The sequence below is a fragment of the Rhinolophus sinicus genome, chromosome 5 (genome assembly GCF_057876585.1).
Source record: "Rhinolophus sinicus isolate RSI-liver-muscle chromosome 5, RSI-T2T, whole genome shotgun sequence".
NCBI classification, from domain to species: domain Eukaryota; kingdom Metazoa; phylum Chordata; class Mammalia; order Chiroptera; family Rhinolophidae; genus Rhinolophus; species Rhinolophus sinicus.
The window spans coordinates 56,256,001-56,276,089 of record NC_142505.1 but is presented as its reverse complement, the minus strand read 5'-3'; the positions used below and the strand labels follow the sequence as shown (position 1 = coordinate 56,276,089).

The 20,089-nt window shown below is 44.2% G+C and overlaps 1 protein-coding gene across 20 annotated transcripts in view; it reads left to right on the top strand.

The window, feature by feature from the left end:
- The window catches only part of CADPS (calcium dependent secretion activator), a 465,169-nt gene that overhangs the window by 261,260 nt on the left and 183,820 nt on the right, over nucleotides 1-20,089 (top strand). For all 20 annotated transcript variants that reach the window (XM_074313221.2, XM_074313220.2, XM_074313223.2 and 17 more), the window contains exon 7: nucleotides 19,386-19,497. In XM_074313221.2, the coding sequence (XP_074169322.1) occupies nucleotides 19,386-19,497 (112 nt within the window). The remainder of the gene's footprint in view (nucleotides 1-19,385; nucleotides 19,498-20,089) is intronic.

Sequence of the window (20,089 nt, the reverse complement as noted above, 5' to 3'; positions counted from 1 at the left end):
GGTACTCTGTTAAGAACTGTAGAGTCTGCAGGAGTTCACAAACATAGCCAAGCAGCAGAATCACTAGGGAATATCATTCAAAATAAACACTCCTGGACAGGTTATTCTCTATGTAAATTTTTGCATAGTAGGTATGGGATAGAGCCTGGAAATCTTCAACTATGATTTTGAGACACTTATTTTGTCCCATCTAAACTAATATTTTCCCGGCCTCCCCTTACTCTGATCTATTCTGTACATGGTGGACCAATGATCATCCTAAATTATAAACCAGCTTATGTCTATTGAGAACTCTCAGTGGTACCCGACAGTGTGCTGAGCCCTCAGTATTCACTGTCTTATTGAATCCTCACGAAACCCCAAAGAGGTAGACGTTGTTGTGTCCCACTTACAGATGAGAAATTTGAGGCTCAGAGAGATTAGGAGACTTCCCCCAGGTCACGTAGCTGCTTAGTGGTCTGCCATATCTGTATCTACACCGATACAGGACACAGGAAACCCAGGTATGTCTGATTTGAGAGCTGCAGCTCCTAGATGTGACATAATTATGATCAAATTATGATGTACACATTATGTACGTACATATGCATATGCCTCGCTCTCCTGCCAAAAGGTCCCTATTCCCTGCAGCAGGATGACAAACATAGATGCTTCCAAGGGCCGGGCAACAATTACCCATGCCTGAAGATGGTGGGGATGAGGAATGAAGCTGAGCTTCTCTTAGTGAGCAAGCTCCATGCTGCCCAGATACAGTGTCTTTCCAAACAGTGGCCAGGAAATCGTCATCAGCATGATCAACAAGGATCGTTGATTGAAGTACTGACCTTCATTGTTCTTTAGAACTTTTCTTGTTAGTAACAACAATTTCCATATCATAACTCAGACACTGACTTTGCAGACAGGAGTCAAAAGTCGCTCTTTTGGAGAAAAGGAATTAAAAGGTCCAGGGGCTCACAGAGCTCAGCCCGGCTTGTCTTTCTGACCATTGCCTGCCCACCTAGGGTCTGCTGACCTCGCCTGAGATCCTGCAGTCAATTTATCCGAGTAAAGTGGCTAAGAATGGGACTCGAACATCAGAAAGAAGAAGTCATACCTACCACTTAGTAAACATGTCACTTTTGTCAAATGACTTAATCTTTCTAAATTTTCAGTTTCCTCCTCTATGAAACAGAGCGAACAGTCCTCCATGCCCCATAGCACCACTGTGAAGATTAAATGAGACAATATGTGGAAAGCACTTGGAACAGTGCCTGCCTCATAGGAAGTGCTCACTAAATGGTAGTTGTTGGGATGAACTGATGACCATGGTGGTAATTAATAATTAAAATGATTATATTACTCAGCTGAAAAGTATAACAATTTGAGGTTTCCCTAGACCCTCCCCCTATGGCAGATGGGGAATAAGGATGGGGAGGGGGTCATGCTGATTGGAAACAACTCAAGGAAAACAGAGAGGCATAGGGAGAAAAATGTAGATGAGGTGTGATCGAAAAATACAGCGAACGTTTAAATTAAAAAAACTATTACAGTAAAAGACACATTGTTATTAATCCCCCTCAAAATACTCCCCCTCACTTCGAACACACTTATCCCATCATTCCTGCCACTTTATGAAGCAGTTCTGGAAGTTGTCTTTCATGAGTGTCTTTACTTCATCGTCCATCATGACAATGCTCAGTGTCACGCATCACTTCTGGTACGGCAATTTCTGTCAAATAAAAATATTACGGTGTGTCCTCATCTACCTTATTCACCGGATCTGGCACCGTGCGACTTCTGGCTCTTCCCCAAAGTCAAAATGACCATGAAAGGAAAACGTTTTGAATCTATTCAGGACATCAAGGCAGCCACAACAGTGCAGCTAAAGACACTCATGAAAGAGGACTTCCAGAACTGCTTCAGAAAGTGGCAAGAACAATGGGATAAGTGTGTTTGAAGTGAGGGGAAGTATTTTGAGGAGTATTAATGGCAATGTGTCTTTTACTGTAATAATTTTTTTTTTAATTTAAACAGTCACCATATTTTTTTATTACACCTCATATATAGAGAACTCTCCTCTAACCTCTTCCTTTCTCCATGTCTCCCAGACCTCTTCCAACAATGCCACCCACAGCAAATTGAATGACCTGCCTTCTTTCTTTCTAACCAAGCCTTTTAAGTGAATTGACTATTTTCGCCTACATAGTAACGATCAGGTTTACCTGATTACATAGGGACACCAATATTTGGACAGGAGGAGAGCACCCTGGTCCCAGCATTCCTTAGAGATGGCCTTGGTTATCCAGGACAAAATTATTAGCTAATAAGAATTTCCTTAATACACTGGTCAGTTTCGTCAGTTTCCCAAAGTATCACCCACTAAACACTAGCCATTCGTGATGCTCTTTGGGAAAAGTGTTCCACAGTCACATCATTTTGGGAAATGTTGTGTGCTGTGGGCCCTCTTGAAGAGTCAGAATATACATTAGCATAATAAAGACTCCGAGAAATCCTGTGTGAAAAAACCAGTTTTTGTGTAAGTCATCATTTCCTAAACTGATTTCCTCATGAGATCCTTCTTTCTCATAACATCTGCTACTAAACTGCCCATGCTCAGGTTCTTTCATGTTGGAGCTCTGGAAACAGAGTGATAGAGACGGAAGAGAAGGAGGGAGAGGAAGAGGGAAGGAGGGAGAGAGAAAGCGAGGGAGGGAGGGACAGAGGGAGGGAGGGAGGAAGGATATCAAACCAGACTCATTCATTCGCTCAGTGAGTATTTTCAGGACACTGAGTACCAAAGATAAAGTGGAAACCAAGTGTTTAGGTCCCTCCCTTCTGGTGGGTTTGAAGCTGTGATCCCCCATCTCAGTTTTCCTTTACTTCACTAAGGGAGGGACCAGGGAACAAAGTGAGCAGCTTGATGAGGACCCCTCCTCTCTGGTCTCAGCTCAAGCTCCATGTCCTCAGACGGAACAGCCCTGATCTCCCTGCCTCGTGTAACCCTGCCCCAGCCATTCTCTGTGTCAAGGCTGTTCTGCTGTCCTCAGAGCTCCTCTCCTCAGAAGTCATCATTTTTTAACGCGTGGTTATTGTCATCTTGCTCCAACAGTAAGAACTCCTTCGTGAGTGCAGGGACCTTGTCTTTTATGCAGTGAGTCTTGCCCAAGCTCAGATAGTGCTTGGCACATGTGGGGCCCCACATACATTGGACAGGTGGTGAATACGTATGTGAATGAATGAGCAATGAACAACAACAAAGGAGGCCTACTGAAGGTTCATCAGTAAACCTGCTCTCATTCACTGGAAAACTCAGAGACAGCAGCGGGAGCAGCTCTCCTATCAATTCCCTGGTGTCCCCAATTCTATAGTAGTGATCCAGCCTCCCGTCTTGCAAGTCCAGGGCAGAAGTAATTTGTCTGGTGACTAGTGACTCATCTCCATTATTAACATAACAGTATCTTTCAGCAAGAAGGTTCCTTATCTATTGAATTGATTGGGAATAAAATAAGTGGATTCAGAGGGCTCAGAAGCCTAGGGAACCCTGGGCCTGGCCTAAAAAGTCTAGAGGAGATGGATAGGAAACAGGCAGGCACAGATGCTCTGGGAGAGTCTCTGAAGTTGGGCAGCTAGAGCGGGAATTCTTAATGGGTTCCTGTACAGACTGGATAAAATCTCCATGTAAACCCTCATTATCATCATCTGTTACCATTTATTTAGTTATTCGTATGTTATGGACACTATACCAAATGCTTTGTGTGTTTTATTCCATTTAACCTCATAATGGCTTAGGAATTGAAACCCTGATGAGTTTTCAGATAAGGAAGCTGAAGCCCAAAGAACTTAAATAGCCTCCCATGATTACACAACATGTAAGCGGCAAAGAAGAGATTCCCAGCTGGCCTACCACATTTGGAAAATTCTATTTATGGTGGATGAAAATTATTCTGACATTAAAACTCTTCAATAGCACTATTTCAAAGTTCCTTATTTATTCCACAAATATTTGTGAAGTGTTTACAATGAGTCAGGCATTGGTCTAGATACAGACGTGGCAGAGAACAAAGCAGACAAAAGTCCCCGACTTCCACAGGGCTTGGCCTCTAGTGGGGGGCTGGACAGGCAACAAACAGACAAGAACAAAGGTAAAAAAAAGGATGAATGGCAATAGAGCGCTAAGGAGAAAAACAGAGTGGGGAAAAAGAATAAGGAGCGCTGGGATGCTGTTTTATGCAGGATGGACAGGGAAGACCTCACTGATAAAGTGACTTTGAGCAGAGAGTGATTCATGCAAAATGCTGCAGGAGAGCGTTTCAGATATAGGGAAGAGAACGTGCCAAGTCCCTGAGGTGGAAGTATGCTTGGCAGTTTTGAAAAACAGCAAAGAGACTGGTGTGGCTGGATCTGAGTGAAGGACAGTGAAACTGACAGGGTCAAGGGCAATGCAGGCCCAACTCACATAGACTCCTGGAAGCCATAGCGAAGACTTTGTCATTTATTTTGACTGAGATGGAGAAGCATCGGAGGGTTTTGAGCAGAGGCGTGATCAGAGCTGTCTCGCATGTTAAAGGATCACTCTAGCTTCTCGGGGTTTCAGGGACACAGGGAAAATGTTGAAAAACAAGCTACCAGGCTATTGTAATGCATCAGAGGAGAGATGATGGGGACTTGGGCCGGGACGGGATCAGTGGAGAGGTGAGAAATGGTTGGATTCTGCCTATATTTTGAAAATAGGACCAATAGATTTTCTGTAGTCACAGATGACTCCTGAGTTTTCAGCAAGAACAGCTGGAAGGATGGAGTTGCCAACTGCTGATCTGAGGAAGACTTCAGAAGTCAATTTGGATTTGGGGTGGAGAAGATTAGAAGTTGAGTGTTAAGCATACTAAGTTGGAGGTGCCTCTTTAGACATCATCAGTGTGGCTAATGTAGACTCGGACTTCTCTACCTCATCACGCTGGCACTTTGAGATGGATAATTCTTCGTGGCTAAGGACTGCCCTGTGCATTGTAAGAGATTTAGCAGCATTGCTGGCCTCTACTCATCAGATGCCCATAGCAGCACTCACACCCCCACCACAGTAATGACAACCAAAAATGACTCCAGATACTGCAAAATGTATTGGGAGTGAGGGGACAAAAGTGCCACCATTGAGAAGCACTCATGTAGACAGAGAAATGGTCTGCAGACCGAAGCCTGGATATACTAAGGTTTAGAGAGAAGGTGAAGGAAAGCAACAAGGGAGACTGAGGAGGCTTGCCAGTGAGGTAGGAGAACCAGGAGCGGGAACTCATGCTTCACTTGCTGTGTGAGTGATTCTAAGTAGTTATCGTGATTAAAACAAACAAACAAACCTCTGCAAACATGTCCATCAAGGTGCATAGAATTTGGTAGTAAGTATATTATAGTTGGTCGTAACAAACCAAAGAAAGCATTTTTATGAGTTTAGTCATGGCCTTTTTCAAGAAAGCCTCCAAATTCAACCACTTGGATTTCTAAAGGGCCTTTTAAACTGCTGTCACCTCCCGGACCCTTCTAATCACAATAGCTAACATTTACTCAGCCAAGCAATGTCACACATTTACGGTGCTAGTGCTTTTCCTGAACTACGTAACTTACTCTTTAGAACAACCCCAGGAGGTAGGTATTTTGATTATCCCCAGTCTACACATGAGGAAACTGAGGCGTAGAAAGGTTATATCTCTTGCCTACAATCACACAGGTCCTAAGAGGTGGAGTCAAGACTCAAACCAGGCCATCTGACTTCAGAGCCCACGTTTCCAATCGCATCATCTTTAGATTTCTTCACAGGCTGCACCTGGCTTTTTTTCTGCCACTCAATTTTTCAAGGCGTTGAGTCTCACTGTACTGGAAACCTTAAAAAGCAGAACTGAGCACCCAACAAGTGGGAGCGGTGGGGACAGAGAGGAACCAGAAGCTGAGGGGCTCCAAATGGATCTATACACCTTGCACCCATCTCTGAACAGGAGGGGGAGGATGTAGGACGGAAGGAGGCAGGCAGGCTGATGTGACAAAGAAAGGCTCCACTGTAACTAAATTTTAGATAACTAAAATTTGTAACAGCCTCAGAGGGACTAAGAGGTTTTTATGACCATGATCTACCCAGGGCACTAAAGAAGGCAAGTTTTGTTACTATCAAATCCACAGTATGTGAGAAAACTTAGTCCAGAGGTGAGTGATTGGCCCATGAGTTGGGCATTTCAGGCACGCTAGGTCAAGCACCCTCCTTTCACTTTATGTCTCCCAGTACTGAGAAAAGGAGAGTACCTGGGTCTTACAGATAGAAGTACATAGCAGAAATATCTGCCCACATACTTATATCTAGACAAAGGACATGAAACTGGTTTTTATTGGGAGGGTGTATGCAAGTCGGCATCAAAGGAAATTAAATTCTGACTCGTATCAATCGGTGAGCCTTCAGATGTATATTTCAGAGTGAAAACCAAGTGCCAATCCTGAAGTTTGAGTTATATCTGGGCCCAAGGGTCTACCCAGCAGACTCACCTTATCTGCTAGACTCAAGAAGTTACAGTACTTGGGGCCCAAATGCTTTTCAAGAGCCTAGGAAACTGTCTAAACCTCAAAAGGGAATGTATTAACCTTGAAATAAAAATAAGAGTAAAATAAAAAATGATATTGAATTAAATGCCTTTTACATGTAACACATCCACTCATCGATTGCAACTCACTGCAGCATTTATGCAATAGGAACAGTACTTCTGGTATGTGTAATATCATGTGGGTGGGAGCCCCAAAGTAAGAGTGGCGTTCTCTGTGGAGAACCACAGTGGTCAGTGCAAGGAGAGCTGAATTTGACTGGGAACGTGGGTAGTGTTTCCAGTCCATGGAGAAGATGTCAATACACCACAGTCTGATTGGTGGTGACATTTCTCCACAACTGATATTTGACACTTTTCAAGAACAATTCTGTGCCTCCAGATTGGACCCTTGCCAACCACTTGGCCTCGAGAGCAATTTCCCCAAAGCTTTAAGAAAACACCTCAGTCCTTACTGAAGGGCGTTTGGCCAGCTGGCCTGTTCACCATATCCCTTTGAGACTCCTGGCATTTGTGGCCACTCCCAGTGATTTAGCATAAATGTTAAACAGAGAGAAAAAAGAACAAATCTACAAGCCAGTTCCCGGGGGTAGAGACAAGCATGGCTCACAACAATCCCCTCTCTGTGGGATGATGGGAACCCAGCCCATGAAAGCAAAACCAACAACAGCTCCCATAATCCCCGCTGTCAAAGGCAACGGGAGGGCTCACAGGAGGGGCTGGCCGCTCCCAGGGCAGCCAACGCTCTGAATAGCCATCCCTGACAACCCCCCCACATAAGTGCTGCCTCTGTGTGCCCACCACAGCTTGGGTGCCTACTCAGACAGAGCCAGATGGTGGGGTTACTCAAGTGCTGCTGAGGTTGGCTTACTGCTCATTGCCTCCATGTGGGAGGCTTGTCCGAGTTCCTTTGATGTGGGTAGGGCTTCCCCTGGGAGCACTTGACCGCCAGTGGTATAGAGACATTGGCAGCATGCCTTTGCCTCGCGAGGTGCTGACACTCTTTCTCATGAAGGAACATAGACAGTGCCGGTGGCGGCCTTAGCCAGTGCAATCAGGCCTCAGTCCAGTTCTCACACTGTGGAGAGACCGCCGCATTTGACACTGGCAAACAGGGTAGTTGTTCTCTCAGGACACAGGAGCTGGGAACTGTTTTTCTGAACCAGCAAAGTCAGTAGGTAGGTGTTTATTGATTGAGTATAACAGACTTTTTAATTGTATGAAAGGACTATAAAGTGTGTCTGGGCCCTTCAGGATGTGCTTTTCTAAGTGAGGACTCCAGGCCCGTCTACAGGACACAGAGTAGAAACAGAATGATGTGATGAAGTCGCAGATAAAGGCACAACATCAGGGAGCTCTTGCTATATACGAAACCATCTCAACACTGAATGGCTTAACACCCCATTCATTTATTTCATTCACTCATCTGCAGATTGGTTGGGGGTTGGCTGATTCATGCCAGGCTCTGCTTGGCTCTGCTTCAAACTGTGGATCTGGTTGGCCTTGGCTCCTCACTGTCAGTTGAGATCAGGCCTTCTCCATACAGCTCTGTCTGGGGTCCAAGGGGGAGGGATAGCAGCTGCCTGGAGGAAGCTCTGCTCATGGTGATGACAGAGGCACAGGAGAGCAAGCCTAACCACTCACACATATTTCAAGCCTCTGCTTCCATCACATCTGCTAAAACCCCATTGGCCCAAGAAAGTCACGTGGATAATTTCAAAGTCAAGTTGTGGAGGTATAGATTCTGCCCAGAAGGAGGCCAAAGCAAGTGGTCACGTGGACAAACCCAGCATCCTCAGGGCAGGAAGAAAACTCTTCTCTTGCGGAAGACAGGAGAGCATGAATCTAACTCAAGAGAGGGCCAGAGAAGGAAGATAAGAGGGATGGGGGTTGGGAGGAAGTGTTTCAGGCACTCAGAGACGGAAGCCCAAGTGAGAATGAACTCCCAACACTTACTCCTTTGCCATAATTGCCAAAAAATCAAACCTGAATTCAAGTCCCAATTTTATTTTGCCTGGACTGAGAAAACACAAATTCCATTGCTCAGATGGTTTTGAAAACATCTCACATTTGATGTTTTATTCTAGAGCTGTCTCTTGGGCTAAGATTTTATGTATCTTTGAGTTGTCACTGAATAATTATGGAAGGCTTATTGATGATCAGGCTGGGAAGCATTTTTCTTACCTAATTCTAACAAGAGAATGCTCAAAAGGAAGCACTGTTAATGTACCCATTTTACAGGTAAGAAAATAGAGACTACAAGAGAGTCGGTCAGCTGCTCGGGGTCACTACGGTAGGAAGTGGCACAGCTGGGTGTGGAACCCAAGCTGCCCGATTCCAGAGTCTCTTAATCCTGAGCTACCAGATAATGCAAACTGCCATTTAATAAGAACTTACACTTCACTCAGTGTTTCTCTCATTTGACTCAGAGACAGGCAGATAGGAAGCCCTATATGGTAAATACTGTTATTGTGTCCATTTTATAGACATGAAAACTGAGACCTCAGAGGCTAATAAAATTGTCTGAGGTAATAAAGCTGTTAGATAATAGAAACAAAACAGTCTGGCTCCAAAATTCTTCCCCACTGCTTCCTCATTTGTACGTGGGGGGAATGACCAAAGTGATCTTCAGCGCTCCTTTCAACTCAGTCTGTTGCTGTCTCTCCCAGTCGTTTTTTTCTCATTTGGCTCATACTCTTAGTGGACCTGGTTGGAACACAAAGGGGTTGCAGTGCATTTTGTAATTCCTCTGGCCCAGGTCCCCTGACAGCTTTGGCCTAGCTGACTGCAGTGTGGATTTTGTATACCCAGGAGCCTTCTGGGGGCTGCAGGTGTCCTAAAGCAGATTCAAGTTCTAAAGACACAATTAACCATAGTGCTTCCCAGTTGTTTATGAGACTCACAGGTTGCAGCCATAATAACCAGCTCAGGTTACAAGAGCAATTCTAGGAAAAAGTCCAGTGTAGAAAATTAAATAGGAGTTGGTTGGCTGAGTCACAGAAAGAAGAAAGTGAATAAATGTATTTCCAGCAAACTTTTCAGAGCTTCTATCTATCGATCGATCAATCGATCGATCATCTATCATCTATCTATCTATCTATCTATCTATCTATCTATCTATCATCTATCTATTTAGTCTGTCATCCAGTGAACAGTCCATTTCCTCTAAAGGTCTTTAGAACCTGGGCATAAACCGATGATTGAGGGAAGGCAGTAGGTGCTGGAGATGCAGGAGAACGTCAGACTGGGAGACAGCCATCATTTACAAAGACAGGGGATGTCTTCGGGCCTCGCTGTAAACTCTGCTCCAAAGAAGGCAACGCGGACACTCAAGCCATGTGACGTGCTATCATCTCTAGACTTTAGCCCTTGACAGATCCTTCTCATTTCTCCCCAGACCCACCAACCCCACGACACCCAACCTCACAGTACTGCATACTCCCCCACCCACCCTAATCCCACACCGGCCTGTTATTTAGCCCCGGACTTGGCTTTTCCATAGATTTTTCTTTTGACCACCTATCCATGTTCTTACATGTCAACCTCCAATGAAGAATACAATCTAAACTCTCACAGCTAAATAGGATCTTGAAATATCCAGATTCTAGTGGATTTCTGGTTTCCTGTCTGGCATGTAAAGAACTTGGAAGTCTTGGTTCCCATCCTCACAACAAGAAAACGGCTGAACAGACTGAAAATCAGCAACTCTTCTCAGATCAGAGAATTTAGGTCGCAGGGAAAACAGCTTCCCCCCAAATTAGAAAGACAGACAGGCAGGTACAGAGGATCACTGGAGGAGAAGGCTGGCAGCAGAAATGGTGCTGGAACAACACTGGGTTCCTTTGACCCAGTATATCATGTTTTGCTTTCACCAAAAATTAGAAGTCATACTGAAAAAATAAAACAGTGTAATCTGGAGAGATAGAGCAAGCATCAGAACCAGACTCAGATGTGGCAGTGATGTTGGAATTATCAGACTGGGAATTTAAAACAACTATGGTTAATACGCTAAAGTTTCTAATAGAACAAAAAAAGTTGACAGCATGCAAGAGCAGTTGGGTACTATGAGCAAAGAGATGGAAACTCTAAGAAAGAATCAAAAGGAAATGCTAGAAAGTAAATACTCAGGATTTTGTCTCTAGGATAAAAATATATATTAGCCCCCACTATACAAGTAAGCCAACTGAGACTGCCAGTGGCTTGTCCAAGGTCGCATAGCTAATGAGAAAATGAAGGTTGATCTCTGGTATTTGAATGAAGTGTTGTATGTATTATTCCCTCTGGCCTTCATTTATCAACCTCTGGTCAATGAGCTAAACATTGGAATACAACAGTGAGCAAGATGAACGTGGTCCCTGCCCTTACAAAGTTTATAGTCTATGGTTTTCCTGATCTTCCTTTTTAACCATACCAAAGAATGTAAGTCCATAATAATCAAGTATTGCTACATTTAACTTTCAACTTCAATCTCATCTCCACGTGTGTATATGTGTGTGGAGGAATTCACGATTCAGTGGATTCATTCCTTCAGCAAATGCCTATTGAACATGCCCTGTGTGCCAGGCATGTGCTAGGGGCTGTGATTATATTAACAGTAATGAAGGAAGCAGACATAGATCCCCGCCCTTGTGGAGTTTGCATTCTAGCAAGGGGAGACAAACAAACACAAATAAAGAAGTACAGGTGATAATTGCTTCTTGGTGAAATTTTCACTGGCCACCCACCCTTCTCCTGGCACTTCCAACCTCCCTTTTCTGATTGATTTTCCTCCATAGCTGTTTATGATATATGTAGGAGGTATGACAGATCTGGTGGGGAAGTGGATACGGGGTGAAGAGGAAAAAACAGGAATAATGCTCAGGTGGCTGCCTGTTCCTTTGACTCAGTAGGGGAAGCCTTAGAAGAACAGATGTGAGGGGAGAAAGTGAAAGCTGAGGTTTGTACACCTTTGATTTCAGGTTCCTGGGGAGGAGACATTCCAGTGGAAATGTCAAACAGGCAAACCGGAGCCTTTATCTATTCACCACCCAAAAAAAACAATTTCTTCAAAGCAAACATCTCATTTATAGATAAGAGGTAATTTAGCTTTTCTAGTCCATTAGAGTCCCCAAATCACATCCTATCAATAGTTTGCAAGAGACATACTGCAATGGCACAATTGATTCACTTGGTGTAGAATATCATGCAGTCTGCCTGAAGGGTCAGCCAAAAGGTTTTAATGCAGTATCTCCAGGCAATTATTAACTTTCTCTCTTAGCAACGGAACCAAGACATTTTCATTCCCTGACATGACTTCTCCCTTGTTAAAGCCCTCAGTGAATTTTATGAACCAAACCAATTTAACACCCAGCTCACATGAGCCATATACCTTGCATAAATGCAAATCCAGTCTTCGTGGCATGAATTATGGCCTAATGCTAAGCATCACCATGGCAACTAATGACATCATCCACCAACACCAACCTGCACAAAACCCAATTCTCCAAGGGTCTTTATTTGCCTAAAGTGGGTGAGTTCTTGGCTTACTCACATTCACATTCGTAAGTATCACTCTGTTGTCAGAGGTTTGCAGTGGATGTTTACTGTCATTTTGGGAGATATATTCCCTTTGTGGCAAATGTTGTTTTTTGTTCATGGGGGGGGGGGGAATTCTAACGAAAATTACTGTGTGTATTTGATTAGCGACATTTGTTGGTAGCATATGGTCTGAGGAGACTTCCGCAAATAAGAGGCTTTAAATAGTAAACAGAGATGTGCCTGCGATGAAGCAGATGCTCTCCAAATACACTAGAAGGTTCTTCGCCTATAGGTTTCTCCCTCTCTCCACCCAAGCATATTTCTCTCCCTTGTTTTCTCCCCAGATCAAAGTGTTCACTTTCAAAGCAGTGAGACGGGGGAATAGGTTTGGAGAAATAATGTGCTGTGACTTTAAAAGTCCTCTACAACCCCCCCAATATATGAATTATCTGCTGCTCATGTTTACTGTTTCGTGTTAATAATGATGTATATGACTAAGTGACTCAGCCAGCTCCAGTGGATTGGGAAGCAGCATTTGGGCACCATGTGTCTGAAATGCTCTGATCCACAATCCCAATTTTTCCACTACACCACGAGTGTTGGAAAGAGCTCCATGAAGAATTTAGAGCAGCAGATTGGATAACCCTGGAGGGAGCTATCCTTGTAAGTATATGTTTACAGTTCGTCTTTATGGATGCGCTCAGTTGAGCATACTTCTAATCTGCTAATGAAAATAAAAGTGTTCCCATTAGACTGCGCCAGCGCTTAAACTGTGTATAGCAGGGGTCAGTAAACTTTTTCTGTAAAGGACCAGAGAATAAATATTTTAGGCTTATTGGCCAGATGGCCTCTGTTATAACTATTCAACTCTGCCTTTGAAGCACAAAAGCAGCATAGGCAATATGTAAACAAATGAGTGTAGCCGTGTTCTAATAAAACTTTATTAATGGACGCTACATATTAACTTCATACAGCTTTCATGTGTCATGAAATGTTATTTTCCTTTTGGTTATTTTCAGCCATTTAAAAATGTAAAAACCATTCTTAGCTCATGAGCTGTACACAAGCAGGTTGTCAGCCAGACTTGGCTCAGGGGCCATATAGTTTACTAACCCCTGGTCTATAATCCTGAACTGAAGGATATATTTTTTGGGCTTTCTGTGTACTGGGTATTGAGTTGAGTGCTGTACATACAATAGCTTATCTCCTACTTATCCTCCCATGGACCCTCTGGGATCAGCACTGTTCTTATCCCCAATTTATAGATGGGAAAGTCAAGGCTCAAACTCACACCTAATCAGTGTGATCATTTCTGCACGTGGCATCTCCCCAAGTAGGCTATCGTACCCATAAGGCCAGTGCTGGTATCTCATTCACCTTTGGATCCACAGTAGAACCTAACAGTGATTTGCACGTGGCAGACATTCAAGAAGTGTTTTCTAAATGAGGGGAGAAGTGGAGGGTTGATTAGAGTCAGGGTCCCTAAGAAGTGAAGTCAGGGCTGCATCTGATGCGTGTAGGTGTTGGTGGTGCATGGAGGGCGTAGTGCGAGGAAGTCAGCTGGCTGGGCTCTTCATCTCTTAATTCCCCACCAGGGACCTGGTTTGGATAGGACACATGTGTCTCAATACACGTGTCTTCATATTTGGAGGCGCCACTGTGTGTGATGGCATTTCTGTAGTGTGTGCTTGTGTGCTTATGGCTAAAAAGACCGAAAGTAACAATGATAGTTTATTTTATAACTTGGTGGCACTTTCCAGCTCTCTACCTGTTGGCATCTGCGCTGCTTCCCACCCTTAGCCGCATCAGCTCACCTCGCCTTGACCTTCTAGGACCTATGCCTTGTCCCTCGGTGCTGTCCTTGCTGCTGTGTAGCTGGGTCTCCCCTGCACGCTGCCAGCCGCTGTGTGCTCTTCAGAGAGCTAATGTACTCTTAAAAAACATGTAATCCTCAAGGAGATAAAGACCTCAGTTTGGTTTAAAGGTGGTAGTCATACCCTTGGTTATCTCACATGTCACATGTCTCCAGAATCTCCTGATTTTGGTGACATGATTATTCTGAATTTGACATTAAACAATTATTTATTGTATGCCAGGCCCAGTGCTGAGTGTAGGAGATCTTAAAAACTCATGCTATGTTTCCTGCCCCTGAGGTGTTCACCATCCAAAGAGAGAGCCAGAAACACATACAGAGACACATGCAGACTACACTGTCATGAGTTCCTGAGAGGCCCTAACGCTCTGCAGTTTAATGCATGGGCTTTGGGCTCAGAAACTTAGAGTTTGACGTCCAGCTCTGTGACAGCCTGACACCCTGGCCCAGTGACTTACCTCTCCTCATCCGAGTTGCTCTGTCTACAAAGGGGGGATAATAACAGAATCTACCTCAGAGACCTGTCAGAAGGATTAAATGAGATAATCCATGAAAAGCACTTGGCCCACGTCCTGGTAAATCATAAGTATTCAATAACTGGTGACTATTTTTAACATTTTTGTGAGCTAGCCGTACAGTGTGAGCACAGTGGTAGAGAAGATGGGATCGCAGGAGAGGGACCCATCACACATTGTACTTTACCTACCTTGTTTGTGTTCAGAGAGAAGTTAATCATCCCCTTCAAAGTGTAATTTTATTTCAGTTCTAGGAAACTTTTAAGAAGAGGTATTCCCCTTAATAGCCACAGTCAATGCACAGCAAAGGAAAAGAAATGAGCAGAGAAGAAGGCAGCAATGAGAAATAGATTCACTAATTGACCTGTGGCCCCACTAAAAGGCCAAGGATTTTCATGCTTCCTCCACTGACTAATTTGTCTGTAGAGTATGTCACATTCTGTGAAAAATATTGACCATGTGAAATAAACCCAAACTGAGAAGCCAGAGTATCCCAGAGTCCCATCAGTCTTGAAACAGAAGTCTCCCTTGGAGTTACGAGTGTAACTGATGTTAGCTGGATCAGGACACAGAGGAGTCAGTTGCTGGAATGTGTGAGGGAGGCAATATGACGGCATGGATAAGAGTTTGGGTTGTGGAGTCCAACTGCCATTTGCTTCCTGCGTGTGACCCTGCATATGTTACTAACCTCTCTGAGCCTCAGTTTTCTCATCCGTAACTATGGGGGTGTAACTGTAAGCATTTCACAGGATGGTCAAAATGGCTTAAAAAAATAAAATGCATGTATGACTGGATAACATTTTTGAGATAGGAATTTGTGCCTTGCACATAGTAATCTTTGAGTAAATATTAACTGTTTCTATTATGAATCTTTCCATGGCTGAAAAAAAACACAAAGAGTGTACATCTTCATGCCTTTTTTCCCAAAGGGGAGATGATCAGGGAAAGGTACTGATCATTAAACCTCCTTGGGACTCCTAAGAGTAGGATGCATTGACAAAAAGAACCCAGGAGTGGTTTTCACGGAGTCCAATGACGAGCGAGGCTCAAAGGTTTCGCGTCAAAACCAGTGGCAGCCAACCTCAGCTGCATGGTCCACCCTCAATCCAGGCTCCACAGACCGGGGTGGCATTGGGCTCAGAGCCTGATTCATGGGCTTGTGGTCAACCCACGCTGCTGCACAGGACCCGCACTCAGACAGGACTATGTGGGGCGTAATGCCCTGCTGTTGCCGCCTTTTTTTCTTTTTAAATATCTTAACCTGCTCTCAGAAATCTCATGTTTACTTTGTTTGTTTGTTTGTTTGTTTTGTTTTGTTTTGTTTTGTTTTGTTTTGTTTTATTGGGGAATATTGAGGAAAAGTGTGTTTCTCCAGGGCCCATCAGCTCCAAGTCGTTGTCCTTCAACCTAGTTGTGGAGGACGCAGCTCAGCTCCAAGTCCAGTTGCTGTTCTCAATCTTACTTGCAGGGGGCACAGCCCACCAGCCCATGCAGGAATTGAACTGGCAACCTTGTTGTTGAGACCTCCTCCTCTAATCTAATGAGCCATCCGGCCGCCCCTCCAGAAGCTCAGCGGCAGCTCGTTGTCTTCAGTCTAGTTGTGGAGGCCACAGCTCTAACCAACTGAGCCATCCGGCCAGCCCTGCTATTGCCATCTTGAAATTCTTAATAATTTTATTTTTGAACTTGTGTCCATAAGTACAGTCTGTTGGAACAATGGAGCATGCATTTGAGCAGAGGAAATACTTAAAGAAAGAAAAATGCTTTATATTTTGGAACCACGAATGGTACTTTTTTTGTGCTTTTTGAACAAGGAGCCCCACATTTTCATTTTGCACTGTGCCCTGAAAAAAGCATGGCCAGTCCTGATTAGACTGGAGACTTTCTCTTTTTGCTGGCTCCACTGGGCCAGGTTACCATTTTGAAATCTGATTTATAAATTGGGATTCAGTAATGACCTAACAACATGAGGTGAGCCAAGGGTCACGGTAGGAAGCCAAAAGCACAGCTGCAGTCCTGGTGGAAAGGAAAAGCAACTCAGTGTCCAAATATACAGCGTTTGTCAGGGCGGCCTCCAGCAGCTTGAATTCCATCCAGCTGACCGGGTCTCGGAGGTCTCACCCTGGCCCACAGTCTGAGTCATATTGAATGCCTTATGAGCTGAACATCTCTGGGTAGCAGCAGGGTTTCAGGCAGCCTGGGTCAGTGCCTGCTGAGCAGGCCACAAAATCCCTACAAACCACATTCAAGGATGGTATCAGGGGGATACGGTGTGGGGGACAACCAGAGCCCTGGAACAAGTCCTCTTTGTGGCATAGTGTTAAAGCATCTCGTTCCAGAACGCTTGGTTTCCAGCAGGAATCCTCCTCATCTCCATGAGCAGGCATGATAAATGCCCAGAGGGATTCATAGCAAAATTAATCATAAATAATGAATTAATGCTCATGTTTTTTTGCCAGTCACTAATAGTGTGTGTTGTTGATAATCATAACAATATTAGAACTGAGAGCTGTAAAGTAAGAATTAAGAGATTTGGGTTCCAGCCCTACTTGGTTGCAATTTGCTGGAATAAAATAAGCGAGATCTTGAGTTTCTTCTCAGTTTTCTCATCTGTGAAATGGGGATGACAATAACTGTTTTACTACTTACTTTGTGTAGTAACAAGGGCAATGTCTGTCTTGCTTGCTCAGGGTCAGACTTAGTAGGTGCTTAATAGATATGTATTGAATAGATAACACAAAATATGAGTGATCGTCACTGTTACTAGGATACATCTTACATACCCTTATGTAAAGGGGAAGGGAAAGCAGCCAAAATCTGTTGTCCCAAGCCTGCTACTGTTTGCTCTGTGAAATGAGGTTATTTCATAGCTGAGCAAACCGAGATACAGGGACACTAATTCACTTGCCTCAAGGTCCTACAGTTTGTAAGTGACTAACCAGCATTTGAACTAAGCATATCTAGTCAAACTCTATGCCTTGTCACGTCACCTTTGCTAGGACAAAGATTCCCCTAGCTTAGGGGCTTGCTGCAATTGTCAGTGACCAAAATTAGGAACTTCCAGCTGTACATCTAACATTTTGCCGTTGTGTTTGGAACCTGTAGCGTCTCGTTCTGTGTCACCTCCTCGTCCACGTCCTCTCCCTTTCTCCATTTTGACTGTTATGCTTCCTCATGATTCTCACACACACAGATCCCCATGGGTCAGGGTCTCCATTGTTCTGGTGCTCTCTTATTAGCTCTCGCTAGATCCCTCATGTCTTTGAGCTTGAGTGCAACAGTGAGATTAGAAGTCAGATTTCCATCATTTAGGAAGGAAGAAAGGAAGGAAGGAAGGAAGGAAGGAAGGAAGGAAGGAAGGAAGGAAGGAAGGAAGGAGAGACAACCAACCAGTGAACAGAGTAAAATATTTAAGCCTGCTATTAGTCAAAGAAATGCCCATGAGAATGAAAATGACAATGACAAAATAGGCCAGAAGAAAAAGTGCATAGGGACACCCCATGTGGGCAAGAAGTCCTTGAGACTGATTTGCACTCTCATTCCGAGGTGGTGGGAGGACAGTCCTCACCTTTACGGAAATCATTTTGGGAATAGGTGTCCCAAGCCTTGGAAGTATCCACTGATGAACGGCAAAGTTACATCTACTCCTGTTTCCTAGTTTTGTAAAAGAACATATATATTTGGCATCATTGTTTATTCAACAAATACTTACTGTGTCTTCCATGTGCTAAGCACTGTGTTAAGTACTAGGTATGTGATATAAACAAAACAGTCTCTGTGTTCATGGAACTTACAGACTAATAGGAATTCACCTATTAAAAAAAATCATACAGATCAATAAAAAAATGCTAGGATGGAAAATAAATATGTTCAAGACAGTTTAACATTGGAACCAAATTTACACTGGGAGATGAACACAGGACCATGTTCTCTGGGAATGTGGTGTATAAGCTGAGCCCATAAGAAGTAGCCAAGTGAGAAATAGGGTAGGAAGAAGCATTGCCAACAGAGGAAACCAGAAACGTGCAGGCAACAGCTCAGAAGTGGCAAATCAGGAGGCCCATGACACTGGCACGGATGAATGGGTGGCCATGCCAACGGGTCCTGGTTGCATCCTGAGTACAATGGAGCAGGTGCCATGGGAGGGTTTAGGGCAGGGGCTCAATGCAATCCACTCGACACTTCCAGACGATCACACTGATTTCAGGTACAGAGTGGATGGAGATAGCCCTGTAAAAATAATGATGAATGAATGAAGAGACATCTGAGGGGCCCATCAGGGGCTCATGTCAGCCCAGCCTGCCACTCTACCCAGATGCTAAGTAAGCCAGGCTTCCCTCTGGGGCAAGCTAAGATTCAGACTCCCACAGACCGTGAGGGGTAAGGACATATACCACATCACTCCTTCTACCTTTCATGACAAGGCTGAGCTCCATCCATCCTTCTGTTCAACTCATTTTTGAATGCCAGTGGGGTTCCTTGCCTCTGCACTGCTACTGAAGTTTCATTGTAAAGTCAGGTGTTGACTTGGACCAAATAAAGCCCCATCTCAAAATCTAGAACTGCAGCTTCCATGAACTAGGGATTCCAAGGATGCAAGGAAATACTAATGTTTAAGTGGGATAGTTTATAGGTATAGCAAACGCATAGGGGAGAGTTCTTGCTTTCATGCTAAATTCCCCATGATTCCTTCCTAGTGCTCTGTGTAGACCCAGTGGCAACTTTCTGAGCATCTGTCTTGCATTTGCCTAACAAGTTAATTAACACTTTTTGTCACTCTGGCAGCTTTGGAGGGAAGGAGAGAAGAATGTGACAGCCAACGCTGCCTCGGGTTAACCCTGCATTCACCCAACTTGCAAGAAGGCAGCTGAGTTTAGCATTGTCAAGGCAGAGTCTCCACACTGACCTCTCTGATTCTGTCCACAGCTGGGGCACCCAGGGTGACTTCTCCACGACCCACGCACTGCCTGCTGTGAAGGTGAAGCTGTTCACAGAAAGCACAGGCGTCCTGGCCTTGGAGGACAAGGAGCTCGGACGGGTAAGCGCTCCCCATCACAAGGGGTATCCATCACAGGTGCTCCAAAGAGCGGGTGTCCCAGGTGCCAAGAGACAGCATTGCCAAGTGCCAAAAGACCTGGCTTTGCAATCTGAATCCCAGGCTCCATTCTACATTGACTTTCCGACTTCTCCAAGCCTCAGCTTCCCCTCTTCAAATAGGGTGACACAGCAGAAGCTAGAGCAGGGGTTCTCAAACCAGCAAACCTAAACCCACGTTAGAGCAAAGAGTAGCCATGCCCTTTACTATCCTGAAGTGAAATTCTTAGGTCATTTAACAAACCGACCCATCTAACCGTTTCAAAATCAACATGACATAATATAAAGGAGAAATAAAAGGAAATTAATTAATAATAAGATAATTTCAAAATGTAAACACTTAGGCACAACTGAGCTCGAAGACCTAAACTGAAGGAGGGGTGTTTTGCTGTCTCCCATGTGGAGAATCGCTGTGAACATGACAGCTACAAAATCCACTTGAGGTTGGCGACTCAAAAGTCTGAGTACCAGTAAACTGATTTCTTGAATCAGTAAACAAGTCTTGGTAACAAAATGTCCTTGGTTTTCCTGGAAAA